The 14,741-nt window shown below is 39.9% G+C and overlaps 1 protein-coding gene across 3 annotated transcripts in view; it reads left to right on the forward strand.

The window, feature by feature from the left end:
* UBAP1 (ubiquitin associated protein 1) overlaps positions 1-14,741 on the forward strand; it is a 29,233-nt gene that overhangs the window by 3,728 nt on the left and 10,764 nt on the right. For all 3 annotated transcript variants that reach the window (XM_007440122.4, XM_025174339.2, XM_025174340.2), the window contains exon 2: positions 13,117-13,157. In XM_007440122.4, the coding sequence (XP_007440184.1) occupies positions 13,124-13,157 (34 nt within the window). In that variant the 5' untranslated portion in view covers positions 13,117-13,123. The remainder of the gene's footprint in view (positions 1-13,116; positions 13,158-14,741) is intronic.

The raw sequence follows: 14,741 nt of genomic DNA on the forward strand, positions 1-14,741 counted from the left end.
TCACTGCATTATGTAAGCTATACTGCAGATATCACTAAGTTTACCAAACAGGAGTTGGTTCTCGTGATCGTTCTTAGTACAGGAGTTTGCTTGGGTAGCACTGATCAGTAAGACCAAGCAGTCACCAACTGAAGCCTAACACCTAATATTCACTCTCTCAAACATGAGCTGTCTAAAAGCCCATCTGAAACTTTCCAGATAGTCAAAGTTGCTAACTGGCAGTGATAAAATATTTTGAATTAGACCTGCTCTGAATTTGAAACACCTATTTTGAATGTGAAACAGGTTGTTTTGATCATTTTGGAAACATCTTATATACAAAACAGTATTTTGAGCTTCAGATTCTTCCAACATGATCAAAATATCCTCTCTTGGGCTGAAAAAGAGCCAGTCTTGCATTCAAATTGGGGTAATGCTGTGATCTTGGACTGAGTCACTGCTGGCAAGGTTCTCCCCTGGTGTTAGCTCTTCCAGTTATAGAATGGATAATTTGAAAGTTTGTTCACAAAAGGGCACAGGTTTTCTTTCTTTTTTTTTATTCTTGACTTTTAGCTTTGTATGAAAGAGATGTTGTAACATTTTGTCATATTTGTGGGGATTAAGAATTGTTCAGCATTACACTCTTACCGGTTAGCCCAAATTTGAGATTTATCTTTACCTTTTAATATGGACAAAGTTCATAATCTTTTATGCTTCCACTTTTAGCATGACACTGCATGTTATACTGATTCAGTTGCCTAAGATTAATATCATATTGGCTAATTCACCCTTTTCATTTGCAGTTTGACTGCAACACATTTCTTACATTTGCTTTTTCCCTCATATACTTAACATAGTTCCCAATGTTGTCCTCTGTATGGGTAGAATTGCTTATATGCTTTTTCTGATAAAAAGTGTTTCAGGAGTGGCTACATAATGCTACTTAGAAGAGATTCTTACACCCACTGAAAAATAAATTTGGCTGAATATAGGTACTGGTCTCGGTTAACTGCTCTTTTGATATGAAAGTGACATGGCAAAATAGTACAGAGTTGAAACACTAGAATTATTTCAATTGTTTCACCAGTTGCAATTGTTTGGCTACCTGAGTAGAATCCAGTTACTCTGATCCTTGGTTCAAGTCAGCAAGTGTAAGTAAATGTGGAGTGTGACAAAGAAGTTAACTTCCTTGAGGGAGCTTTTCTTGTAACTAGTATAACAGTTCTGTACATCCATAGGCTATTATTTTCTTATAGTACAATGTCATTTCTATTCAATGCCATAATCACAGCATTGTTTATGATGAGGTAAAACTACGTTTTAATGACCTGGAAAATCATTGCATTTATTAGACAATTGATTTTATTGCAGACTGTCTAGCCTAGTTTTCCCGTAGTAACTTTTTATCAAGAAGGTGCAGGTGAACAGTGGTAGTAGAGCTGGGTGTACCTCAGTGCAGTATCTCAACAGTGGTAGTAGAGCAGGTTATATTTCAATACTGTCTATCTTCTAACTTTGCTTCCTACTGGGTGTAATTTCTGTTTTCCATCTGTATTATTGATTCAGCTCCTTACTTGGAGAAACTGTCAGTCTCTAGGAGGCTGGATTTGCATAGTGGTTGTGTAAGAGCTGGCAAACTTTCTGTGCATTTTAAAGCCAGGTTCTTCAGTTATGAGATGAGGATGTCTTTAATTAGGTCTCCTTATTCCACTTTAATCATAGTCATGGTAAGATAAATCTTAAGATAAAACATAGGTAGTCCTCATTTAGCATCCACAATTGGGGTTGGCAACTCAATAATTAAGCGAAGTGGTTGCTAAATGAAACTACAACTGTGTTTGTGGTCTTACTTTTGCTCTGCTTTGCTTTACAGACCTTGAAAGGCCATAAATGCAAGGATTGGTTGCACAGTTACTTTTTCATCATTGTTGTAACTGTGAACAGTCACTAAATGAGGCAATCGCTAAATGAGGACTACTGTAATCTGTTCCATAAGGAAAGCAAGCATGGGGAGAATAGCAATTTTTAATTTTACTGCTTATCCCACATTTTCTTCATAGAATCTTAAGCCTAATAGTAGTTTCTTAGCCACTATTACTTATAAGTCAGGTTTACATTTATAACCTGAAGATGTAATACAACATGCTAATAATACATAGGCACAGTAAGATGTTCCAGTAGAAGAGAATATATGTAACTCAGGGTTGAACTGTGGAGTCCTTGGCAGTCTCTGAGCTTGGCTGTTTGCTTACAGACATTTCATTACCCCACTAGGTAACATCATCAGTGCTTGCGAGGGTGGAGTTTGCTTCCTGTTTATATACAGTAGCTTGCCCTACCACTGTTGGTGGGGGTAACCATTTTCTTCTTGGTAGTTCCTTGATTAGAGTATTGTTTGCTTGATTTTTTGTCTGGTGTTAATCCTATCTTATCTGGGTGTTGGTTGCTGGAGAGGATCTGTTCTAGTCTTTTTGTTTCCTTCTTAGCTTTTGGATGGTGTGTAAATGTGTATCTCTATGTGTCTACTGATGGCTGATTTGTCTGAATGCCAAGCTTCCAGGAATTCCCTTTTTGGATTTAACTTGGTCTAGGTTGCTCACAGTTTCCCAGTTGAAACAATGATTGGGTCTGTCCATGTGTTGTAAAATTAAGGAGTTTTCACTGTGTCTTCTGACTGCTAGTTGGTATTCATGGATGCGCTTTGCTGGTCTTCTGCCTGTCTGTCCTACATAGTGGCTGTTACAGTCCTTACACTATCTTGTAGATGATTCTTTTTTTTTCCTTCTTGGGCTACTGGGTCTTTTGGTTTACTTAAGATGTTTTGGAGGGCTCTAGTTGGTTTGTGTGCTATGGCGATGCCGTGTGGTTGTAATAGTCTGTTGGTTGTTTCTGAGATGTTTCTGATGTATAGCAGTGTTATCCTTTTTATACAGTAGCTTGTGTTGGTTGTGCTGTAGTGGGTTGAATGGTCAGGCACTTTTTAATAAATGGGTATCCATTTTGTTGGAAGATGTTGTATAGTGGTCTGTTTCCTTTTTCTGGTGTTCTGGGTTGCTGCAGTGTGGAGTACAAACCTAGTCAGTAATGAAATGTCTGCAAGCAGTGCAAACCCAGTTGGGTAATGAAACGTCTGCAAGCAAACAGCCAAGCTCAGAGAGCACCAAGGACTCCACAGTAAGATGTGGAATGCCCTAAAGCTATTTAGCTAATGGAAAACAAGACACTAAGAATGTAAAATGCATTTATGTACAATTAAGTAATAGTGTAATAAAGACAAAACAAGATTAGGCTACTAGAAATCTTTTCAGAATTCATTCAGAACAATATTAAAAACTTGATTCAGTAATTGTTTGCCAACTACAAGGATTCCATTCTTAACAACTCTTATAGCTGGGAAATTCATCTTTGGTAAACTTAAAACCTTTGGGGAAAATGGGATTAGGAGACCTAAGTATAAGGAACACACACTGTGTTTGGGAATAATCTGTTTTTGAGATAATTCTTACCATACTGCTTGGATGATGCTGACATGAGTGATGCAATCAGCTTGAAGATCCTCTTCCCTTAGATCCTGAGAATGAGATTCCAAGAGCTGATTAATATCACTTGATTACACATCTTCAGATCCATTGTCTTCCAGTTGTTAGGCAGAAGCAACAATGTGGTTGATCACATTGATCATCAGCCACAGGAAAACTGGTCAAATAATTAACAGTCCTAAAGTTTCTGCATTCTTTAAAGTCAGATTGGGTTATTTTCACTGATGTCAGAAATATGCTCAAATATGCATTGCATATCATCTCTCTTAAAATCTTTTATAATGCCTTGATACCTGGCTGAAGAAGTAAGACAAGGTTTGAGAAAACACTCTTTCATTATTTGGAGGAGCTAACAATAATTTATCCTCAGAATGGGCAGGAACATTATTGCAAAGCAGCAGTGCTTTGATATCCCTTTTCTCTTTATTTATTACATTCCTTTACCAAGGTACAGTATAAACAGAGTAATTACAAAATTCCATCCAATAAAATTAGTTTGCAGCTTAATAAATCCAGTAAACAAATATTAACATTAAGAGAAACCAAACAAGCTATTTTTTAAAACAATAGTAATCTAGTTCATTGTCATTAAGAGCATACAGTTTTAAGAGCTTGATTTAAAGCATTGGCTTCTCTGTGAACCATATAGCAGAAGTGTTAGCTTCTTCCTAGCAATCTTGAACCTGTGTCCTTTTCTCCTTGTTGGAAATAAATGTATTTCTACAAGACAGCCATTTCGTCAGCACTGAGGATATGTTCTGGGAAATAACCCTTTCCGTCTTTCATCTTTTTTCCATTTGTCAGGAAACTTAGATGCTCCCTCATTTATTTATTTTTTAATTAATTAATTAATTAATTTAAATTAATTAATTTATATGGCCACCCAACTCACTCATGGTGACTCCAGGCGGCTTACAGGAATAAAAATCCCAAATACAAAACCCACTCTACTCCCCTATCCCCCTGGTGACAACAATATATTTACACTAGCCATTTGATGGGCTCCAGGTTGACCTGGGGTCCCCAGGCCAGCTGGCAAAACCATGTCTTCAGGGCTTTGCGGAGGAGCATCAAGGTGGGGGCCAGTCTTATCTCTGCGGGGGTGATGTTCCACAGGGAAGGAGCCACCACAGAGAAGGCCCTTCTTCTCGCACCCACTAGATGGACCTCCTTAATAGGGGGACCTGTAACATACCCTGCCTCCCCGATCTGGTGGGTCAGGCAGGTGAAACTGGGAAAAGGAGGTCCTTCAAATAACCTGGCCCAAGCCATGTAGGGCTTTAAAGGTGACAACCAGCACCTTGAATTGGACCCAGAGCAAATGGGCAGCCAATGCAGCTCCTGCAAGAGAGGTGACACGTGTAAATCTATATTTGCATAAAACTAGGTGGGCTGCCACATTCTGTATCAACTGAAGCTTCCAGATACTTTTCAAGGGCAGCCCCATGTAGAGCACATTACGGTAGTCAAAATGGGAGGTGACTAGGGCATGGGTGACTGTGAGCAGGGCCTGTTGGTCCAGGAAAGGGCGTAACTGGTGCGGAACCCGCAGTTGCATAAAGGCCTTCCTGACCATGACTACCATCTGCTCCTCAAGCTGGGGTTGCAAGTCACTGGGTCCGTCTGGGGCAGTGCGACCCCATCCAAGACCAAAGATGGCAATTCTCCATGGACCAAAGAACCCAAACCCAGAGCCTTTCCATCTTGCCAGGGTTCGGTTTCAACCCGTTGCTCCCCATCCAGACCTTAACAGCCTCCAGGCACTGCGAGAGGGAGGTCATGGCATCGCTTAACTCACCATGGGCTGCGATATGCAGCTGAGTATCATCAGCATACTGACGATATCTCACCCCATGGTGACGGATGATCTCACCTACCAGCTTCATGTAGATGTTGAATAGAAGTGGAGAACCTACTGAACCCTGCGGAACCCCACAAAATGGGCGAGGGCCAGACCTCTCGCTCCCTGTCAACACTGACTGGGAACAGCCACAGAGGAAGGAAGTGAACCAGGACAACACAGTGCCCCCCACTCCCAACCCCTGAAGCCGCTGCAGAAGGATACCATGGTTGATGGTATTGAAGGCCACCAAGAACTCAAGTAGAGCGAGGATGGATACACTACCCCATCTCGCTCCCGCCAGAGGTCATCAAAAAGCGCAACCAGTGCTGTTTCCAAATGCTCCCTCATGGTCTGCTGAGGCGGTCTCTCTTGCTGGTTTCACATGATGCCCATTGTAGCATTTCTTAAAGTTCAGACCAGCCTTTGCTGGCCATAAATTTGCTAGGCTGGCCACAGAATGCTCACACAGTTTCTTAGCTTTACTGTATTCCTAATCATGCTCACTGGATTTTCTTCTGGCTCTGATCCTCCATCCAAAGACTGAGCATCTGTTTCATCATCTCATGTTTATTTGTTTTTATTTTAGTTATTGGTGCTTATAAGCCACTCCAGTGCAGGAGGGAACTGAGCCACTTAGATTTTCTCCTTTTGGCCAGAATATTAAAATAGTGAAATGTTATAGCAAAATGCATCTAAAAACCTCACTTATAGGGAGGGTTTACTGTACACCAAAATTATATTGGAAAACAAAAGCTTTGCAAGGAGCTTAACAAGTTGGCAGTGTGGGAGAGAATCCTGGGGCTGGAGTTCCATTGTGGCATCAGGCAGGAATTGCTGTTCCAAGGCCTTACAGTTCTTGCGAAAAGGAAGGTACAGAAGGAAAAGCGTGTTTCAGGCTGTGCCCCTTATTTCTTTGTTAGGGATATGTGGGCTCTAATAGTCTAAATGCTATCTGAGCAGAATGGTCTGAATTTGCTAACTGGCCAGTAACACTGTATGCCCCCCTCCCTGTGTACCAGACACTTGACGAGAAGGTAGGCCAGGTCAAGCTACAGACACCACAGGAATTCCAGAAATGCTACCTAATTGTAGTATTTTGAGTACTGTAACAGCATCTTGAAAGCCTCACCAAGTTTCTCTCTATCCCATCTTATACTAAACACTAAAAGCAGGGTTATTTTGACTTTCTTTCTCACACTTAATTCTGTCTCTGGATTGTATAGTGTTTTCTGCAAGTTCCTCCTTAACAATTATTTCATATATTCCCCAAGGTCATTTCTATATTCCTTTATGGAAGTGGGGGGAGGGAACTTTGGAGCTTCTTGCTTTTCCATTTCATTTCATTTCATTTGAGGAGTTGGACATGCTAACTCAGTGCAGTAAGCCTCTTCAGCCATGTGCCTCTGTTGTTGGTCTCATGTTTGTTCTTCAGATTCTTCATTATCCAAGGTGGTGAAATATTTTCTTAACCTCTTTTCAGGTAAAGGAGAATTCCCTAGACAGACATATTCTATAGTCCATGGAAATATTTTATTGAATGGAGTATTTGGCATTTAAATAACTCTTAACAGTTCCTCATGGTAGGAAACAAAAATGGGAGTTCTTAAAGAAGGTAATATTAAAAGCAGGCTTGCAAAGAAAAAACAGCTGAAGAAGCTTCACTAAACCAAGTGTCAATCTGGGGAGGAGGCAGGGAAGGACACATACAGGGAATGGAAAGAGGGACAGGTTATAAAGGAAGGGCTATAAAGGAAGAGGATGGATAAGTAGCCTGGAACTGTAGAACTGGTGTCAAAGCATTCCACTTAGTTCTATTTGGTCAGATCCCACCTTGATGACTGTCTAATTCTCAGCATCATACTTTAAGAAGGGTTCGGAGTAATTAGAATAGGTTGAAAGAAGGCTAGTAAAGAGGATTGATGAACTAGAACCTAAGCCCTATGAAGAGAGATTTAAGGAGCTGGGTATATTTAGCCTAGGTTCCAGTAGGATCATAGCAGCGGTTCCCCCCCGCCCCCATAGAGACAGTTTGATAGCTCAAAATTAATTGAGGTGACTTCAAGATTATTGTTGGAAGGTCTGAAAGACCAGATTAGGGACAGATCATCATGGAGAAAAATCTGTGTGGTTGCTAGGAGCTGACACTGACTTGATGGCCCATAATCTTCAAGATGGTTGTTCTCCAGTGGATCAGGACTACTGTAAGTTCACTGGTTCATCTGGAATTAGACCAGCAAATATTCCCATGGTTTGTGCCAAACAACTTCTGGCCTATTATGTGAATATAGTCTTTAACTAAATTTCCACAGCATACTAGGACTAGGCTAAGATGTAGTTTGTGGGATCCCATTGATTGTCTTAACACATTGAATAGACCAGGCCATCACTGGTTTGTTTGGGCATGGTATATTACGTGAATGCCACAGTTACATTTTGTCAACCCAGATTTAAAGTTTACTGTGCTGAGTAAGTCCAAGCTCGAAGGTAAGTCCCTTGCTCTTTTAATCTTCCCCAAGTGATTTTTTTTATGTCTGAGCATGTGCTGCCTTGTTTTGAAAAGGAATTTCTCGCTAATGCCATTCTTGTGTCTGAGGTCCAGAACTACTCCCTGCATTCTCAGAATTTTAAGTTTTTTGCTTTGGGGACGGAATCCAAAGCACTCCACCCAAGAGCTGGAGTTAAAGAGAAGCTCCTTGCAGAAGAGCTCAGAATCTTGCTGGACTGCCAAGGAGTGTCAGGAAACGTAATTTGAATAGTGGCATCCTCTCATAATTCTTTGGTTTGGGGGTATATGCCAAGAACAAAGAACCCTGCTTGCAAGGAGAGTCACCACATCTCCCAAATCTGTAGTGCGTTGGTGTTGGGAACAAAAAGGCCTTTGAGCTGAGACTGAATAGAACTTTTTAAATTTAGTACTGTTTCTCCAACAACAGCCAGTCATTTATTTGCAAGTTGGGCATGACGGCCACAGTCCTGCCCTCCTGACTCTCTCTGGGTCAGTGCTATTTTGGCTAAAGGGGCTTTATCAATAGGAAAGCTAGCAGGACCCCAGGTATACTCGATTCACTTTGCAAATAGAGGGAGGGGCCCCATGAACATGCAAGAGTTAAAGGGCTGCTGCAGGAAATGGTAGCTTTGCCTTCTACTTGTGCTTCATCTCTCCTTAATTCTCAGCGGTTTGTTGAAACTGAATGCTCCCTTGTTGTACACAGCTCCAGTGAGGCTGGAAGGAAAAGATAGTAATTAGGACAAAATTGCATAGCAATATGAAGACAATGAAATGTATGACTTAATGTTCCCTGAACAAAATCCAATTACAGATAGAATCATAAATAGAAAAAAAACTGAAAATTAAATACTGTATGAATGTAGGGAAAGAAATCGGGCAGGAGTTGGGGATGAAAGCGAGAGGTGAAACGGTTCCTTAAAACAGGTGAAGCAGCTCCGTGTGTGGCTGGAGGGGATCCTCTTCCTGCATTTCCTTCCAGCGTCACACCACCGAAGCAGAGCCTTCCCTTCAGCTCTTCTTCTCTAGCTTCTTCCCGTTGCTTTCTTCCGCTTGACTGGGGCACGTGCTGTGGTTTTAAAGTGGTGAGCAGAAAGGAAGCGCAGCACCTCCTCTGTCTAGTGGGCCTGGTTCATATCGTGGGATGCCCTGGGTCACGCCTGGGTCGCCAAGAGAAAGAAAGAGTTGGAGGTGCTTCAGAGCTGTTTAAGCTTCGAAGGCCAGCTGAAGGGGGTGTGATCGGATGGAGGCCTTCAAGATTCTGCAGTGTCTAGAGGAGGCAGAATTCTTGTCTGTCATAGTATTGAAACCTGGCCTAACTAAAAGAGGAAGCAGGTATACAGAGGTTATTGTTTTATTTTTATTAGTATTAATTCATATTTATATTTTATACAGCTATCGTTAGTGAATTTGTTAGTGCTTTTTTATTCTTAACATAGTACAGTGGTACCTCGGGTCACGAACGCTTCTGTTCACAACCAATTCGGGTCATGAACAGCACCGTTCGCAAAATTTTGCTTCCGTTCGCGAATGCCGGATCGGGTGACGAACAGGATCCGCGGCCATTTTCCCTGCTGTGACACGTGGTCGTGGCTTCCTGTAGGGAGAGGGACTCTCCCTCCAAGCAATAACCACCTCCCCACCCGCCTTCCTGTCCTCCACGCCAGAAGTCGCATGGAGCAAGGTTAGCTTTCTCTCTCTTCGTACTGTACTTTGTGTCATATTTTTGTGGTTTTAAAAAAAAACATATGGTTCAGAACGGATTAACCGTAATTACATTGAACCTTATGGGAAAATTTGATTCAGGTCACAACCAAAATCGGTTGGCGACCAAATTCGGAGGGGTCAGAACGGATTAACCATAATTACATTGAACCTTATGGGAAAATTTGATCCGGGTCGCGACCAGAGTCGCGGAACGAATTAAGTTCGTGAACCAAGGTACCACTGTATTGGAGCCTCAGGTCCTCCGATGAAGCTAATAGATTTCAGTTCAAAATGTATTCCAGGGATTAAATAATGGCCTTTTCTGCCACAAATCTTCATGGCAATAAACCTGGATGTTTTTAACATATTAGCCAGTGTTCTGAGGATAGGCTATCTAAGCTATGATTGATATTATTCTTTCTCCAGGTTCAGACTACATTATTTGGCACAGTTGTCTCAGGATGACTGCTTTGTGTTCTTCATTAAGAGCATTTGGCTACCCTGTTTAAGAAACTGTCTACAGGAAACCCTGCTGCTTTCTCTAAGCATGTGATTGATCTCAATATCCAGTAGATGGTAAAACATCAGGATCTGGATCCGATTCAGTGTTAGGACTTGAGTCCTTGATCTTATTGGCCAAATGGGAAATCAGAGAGGCAGAATATTTTCCAGAAGTGGTAGTTAACTGATTTCTATATTAAGTTTGCTGTTAGTTTCCCTGAATGGATTTATTTGGGAGCTTTGTTTTGGTGGGGAAGGTATTTGTTGGCTTAGCTTTCACAGTACAGTTAGCTGTGGTTTGTTTAACTATGTTTTAGTGAATAAGTCACAGTTGGTGATAGTTCACACAATACATTCAACCATAAATCTTGGTTTACAAACCATAGCAGCTGGGTTGAGACAGTTCCCTAAGGCGAAACCAGACAAACCATGTTATGACTTATCACACTAATATGTGAGCAAGGGATTGGTGCAACAGATTAGTTGCTCACATGGATGCTTCGTTGTGTCCTGGAGTAAAGCCTCAAAGAAGCCATGGAAGAGTTGTAAATGGAAAGCAGAGCGGAGGACAGATTTGCCTGTAATAGAGACAGGGTGCTAGTTCAGACATGAAACCCATTGCTCTCAACCTCAGTCTTGTACTGAAATAATGGCAGTGCCCAAGGCTGGTCTGTCTGAACAATAGCGACCAAAAAAAAAAAAGTATTTTCCAGAATTTTATCAAACATCTGAATGTTAGGAAAAGAACCACCCTTTCATGGGTGATCATTTCCATTTCTGATTTTTATCTTTTGTATTAGAAGGCTCATTAAATATCTGATGGGTTTCAGTGCTTGTTTAAGCCATAATTTGGAAAGAGAGGCTCCCAACCAAAGGGCTGGGTAAATGTCAATTAATAATTGAGACAGCTTTTAAAGGCACTACGAGAATAGCAACCCTAATGAGACAGGAAGCATTTCATTCTTTGGACTGTGAAATAACTTCAGTTTGCAAATGTGGCATGACTGAGACCACAGTCCAAAGACAAGTCATTCCTACTTCTCCAGGGTCTATCAGCCCTGCATTCGGCTTCTGTGTAGCTTTCAGCTAATTAGTACAGCCTGTTTGTAAAGAGAAGACTGTCTTGTGCACGGAGGAGAAATGCCAGCAAGTGGCTAGCAAATATAGCTTATGTCTGTGCAGACTTACATTTGTAATAACAAGCTGTCCCAGTTGGAAACAGTGCAACTCAGCCACCTAGATCTGAGGAAAACTCCCTCTAGCCTAATTTTGTTGGAACCTCCCATTGACTCCCCAGAGAAGTGGATCTTTCATGCCAAAGTTGAGGGAAGATAAAGAATTTCAAAGTTGATTAATTTAAATCTATAGGAGTCAGGGTTGAAAATTTGTATTAAGTGCTTTTAAAAAAAAATGAACAAAGAGGTAATTATGAAAATAATTTCTGATTTTATTTGCTTGCACTTGCTAATATGGAGATGAAATATAAACTAACAGCCCTGATAACCAACTTCTCTCTTAACAGTGCAACAACCAAGAAGGTCAAGGCAAACAAGGTCATTAATGCAATTTAAAAGCTGATGATCATTCTCTCCTAGGCTGTCATGGTAAAAATAGCTTCCACAACAGTTCATTGAAAGGAGCTGATTCAGCTCCTAAAGACTTCAGGAGGACATATCTCTAGCTTGATGCTAAGTCATATTTCAAGTTGTAATGAAAATGAATATAAAAAAAAACTGATTAAATATTGATGTTATATAATAAGTAACTTCTGAAAATGAACTCTGTATAAATACTAAACAATTCATGTTATATCAAACAACAAGAATGTACTTTTACTAGACATGATTATGGAACTCTGCTGACAAATAAATCATGATCTAAAGCATTGAACTGACTCCTCCTGACTAGTGATTTAAATAAAATCCATCCTGGTTTGCCATGTTAGTGGGATTTGTGTTTGATTTTCATGTCTACTCTTAAGCCTTCCAGCTGTTTTTTTATAGTTTGTAATTCAGCAGAATAAAAACCAATTTATTGTTGGAGACATAGTTTGATGTACAAGTCACCTGTTCTGTGTTCAGTCAGAAATATACATTAATGGAAAACAACTATTAGAATGTTAAATTAGTATTCTGATTATATTAGCCAGAGGTACCAACTCTTCTCTCAGAATATTCTGTATTCAATCGAATCCTATACTTTGCTTCCTCCTGCCAATATAACATGGTGAGACCTGCATATCTGCACCCTTGAATGTTAGTATTTGCTGAAGGGACAAAGGCTTTTCCATGCGCTCTTGCCGATGACTAGATTCTGGACTAGTGGAGGAGGATGTGTTCTGGTTGCCTCTAGATCCTGAGTTTGGTGTTTGAATTGTTCATATTTGAAACTAGATTAACTATTTCATATTTGAAGATGGGCAAAATTACTTGATGTTAGCGCATAGCTGCTGATAAACGTAGCTCCTAATTTGGACAGAAGTGTTTTGATGCTAAGGTCTGAGGAAAACGTTCAAAAGAATGCAGTAATAACCAGCTATTAGATACTACCAGGATGGGCTATAAGTTAGACTAGGAAGTGGAAAACCATACCAGGAGAAGGTACTTGAGAGCCACATGAACATGTCCACATAATCACCAGGAGCAAAGGTCACCTTGACAGACTGTTGATTTTGAATCTTAATTTTATTTGCAGGGCCACTCCAATCGGCCAACTCTCAGCAGATTACTGCTCCCTTAACCTGACTTAGAGTTAAAACAGATACCTAATAGCCAAAAGTTAAATCCCAAACCATACAGTCTTATATAAAGCAGAGCTTTGTAGCATTCCTGTTGGATGCATTAAACTGAACTAATATCTAAAATATTGTTTTAATTGTGAGCCGCCCAGAGTCACCCATTGGGGGAGATGGAGATGGGCGGCATACACATTTAATTAATAAATAAATAAATAAATAAATAAATAAACTGGACTTCATCATATGCTGGCATGTGCTATAATTGTGAAGATTGCTAACTCTGCTCTTTTAAAATATCTTTCAGATTCTAAATGGCTTCTAGGAAGTCGGGGTCTGACTTTCATGGTAAGTGAATGGCAAGTGCTGGATGTGTTAGGTGATAATCCATCTGGATGTAGTTTCTCCATGTTTATTATCTGATTATATGAAGGATTCTGACCATAGGATTTAATTATTCATGGTAACTGCTAGCTAGGCTTTATACTTAAGCGGAACAGTTTTACAGATATGAAGTTAGCAAAGCAGTTTACATGTTGGAAATGAGGAGTTCAAGATTTGAGAGATCCAGTGATGACTGGGGAGCAGGTAAAGCCAGATAAATCTGTCAGTTGAATCCAAACATTCTGGAGAATTAACTTCTTTTGCAAGGCAGTTCCTTTTTTTTATTAATTTATTGACATTTTTAACAGACATATTAAAAACTAATACAAACTAAAGAAGAAGGGGAAAAAAAGTTCAAAAGGTGTAGAAAAAAAGAAAAAGGAAAAAAAAGAAAAAAGTTGAGAAAAGTTGAGAAAAGGAAAGGAAAGGAAAAAGGCAACAAAGACAATAATAAAGTAGCTTCCAGCCTTCATCACACAGAGCATAAGCTAATATAGTAACTTTTCGCCTTCTTTTAAAGTTACAAATAAAAAAAACTCTTGTCCCCTTAGCCTAACTTTTATCTACACGCAATCCAGAAATCGTCATCTTTTCAGTCCTGGTTCAGCAAAAAGTCCATTAGGAGTTACCAGAAATATCAGACAAATAGCCTCTCCCTGGTCAAATAGCCAACTTTATATTCCTCCTTTTTGCTCTGGCTAATCTTGACCTTTAAATGATTCCAATGGCATCGCAGGACTCATTCTGTCATCACTTTTTGGCATTCAGAAGGAGCCTTCAGAGCTTTCACCAGCCTCCTTTGTAAATCTCATGGAGAGGCATCGTCCAGGAGTTCTTGTCGCAGCGGTTCCACGTCCAGACCCTTCTCTTGATCTGTCCTTTGTATTCCCGTTTTGGTGATCTCAATTCTGTTGTCTTCCATGCCGTCAAGCTCTATAATGTCTGTGTCAAGTAAAAGTTTAAAGAGGTTTTTCTCATTATCTTCTAAACGTTTATCCATTGAAACCTATATCCTTTCTGGGATATTAGTTATTAATATTTCAGCCCATATAAAAAACTCTTTAAAAACTCCTGAAGCAAAACTCTTTAAGTAAAAAACTCTTTAAGACAAGAAAAAGTTAAATGGCCGGCTAAGCCATTTTAACTCTTTTCTGCCTGGTCCTTTAGTTCCCTCTAGTGTCCATTTGCAACCTTCATCAAGACTCAGTTCCTAATATGGATTTAGTTCTGTTTCAGTTGTTTCCCACGAGTATATTATTTAATTATATACTTGTTTTTCAAATCTTACAGCAAAAATAATCAATATTCCAAATCTCTCTAGTCTCCTAATCCATTTAAAACTTTCTTTTTTAAGAGAATCTTTTCTCAAAATCCTTTTTTTTTTTTGCTTTTGCCAATTTTATATTATTTTAAATTCTTAAGGCTGTATTTAAAATTTCTTAAATCCAAAGGAGAAGGTAAAACTCAATAGGTGTCAAATTCTCGCCATTTTGAAGGCCTCTAATATCCATAAAGTGGTTAAACTGAACATTTCTAAAGTGATTAGAA

This window comes from Python bivittatus, unplaced genomic scaffold (assembly GCF_059951505.1).
Source record: "Python bivittatus isolate LINGU-HERP-01145 unplaced genomic scaffold, Pbiv_v1 ctg000570_np1212, whole genome shotgun sequence".
NCBI lineage: Eukaryota > Metazoa > Chordata > Lepidosauria > Squamata > Pythonidae > Python > Python bivittatus.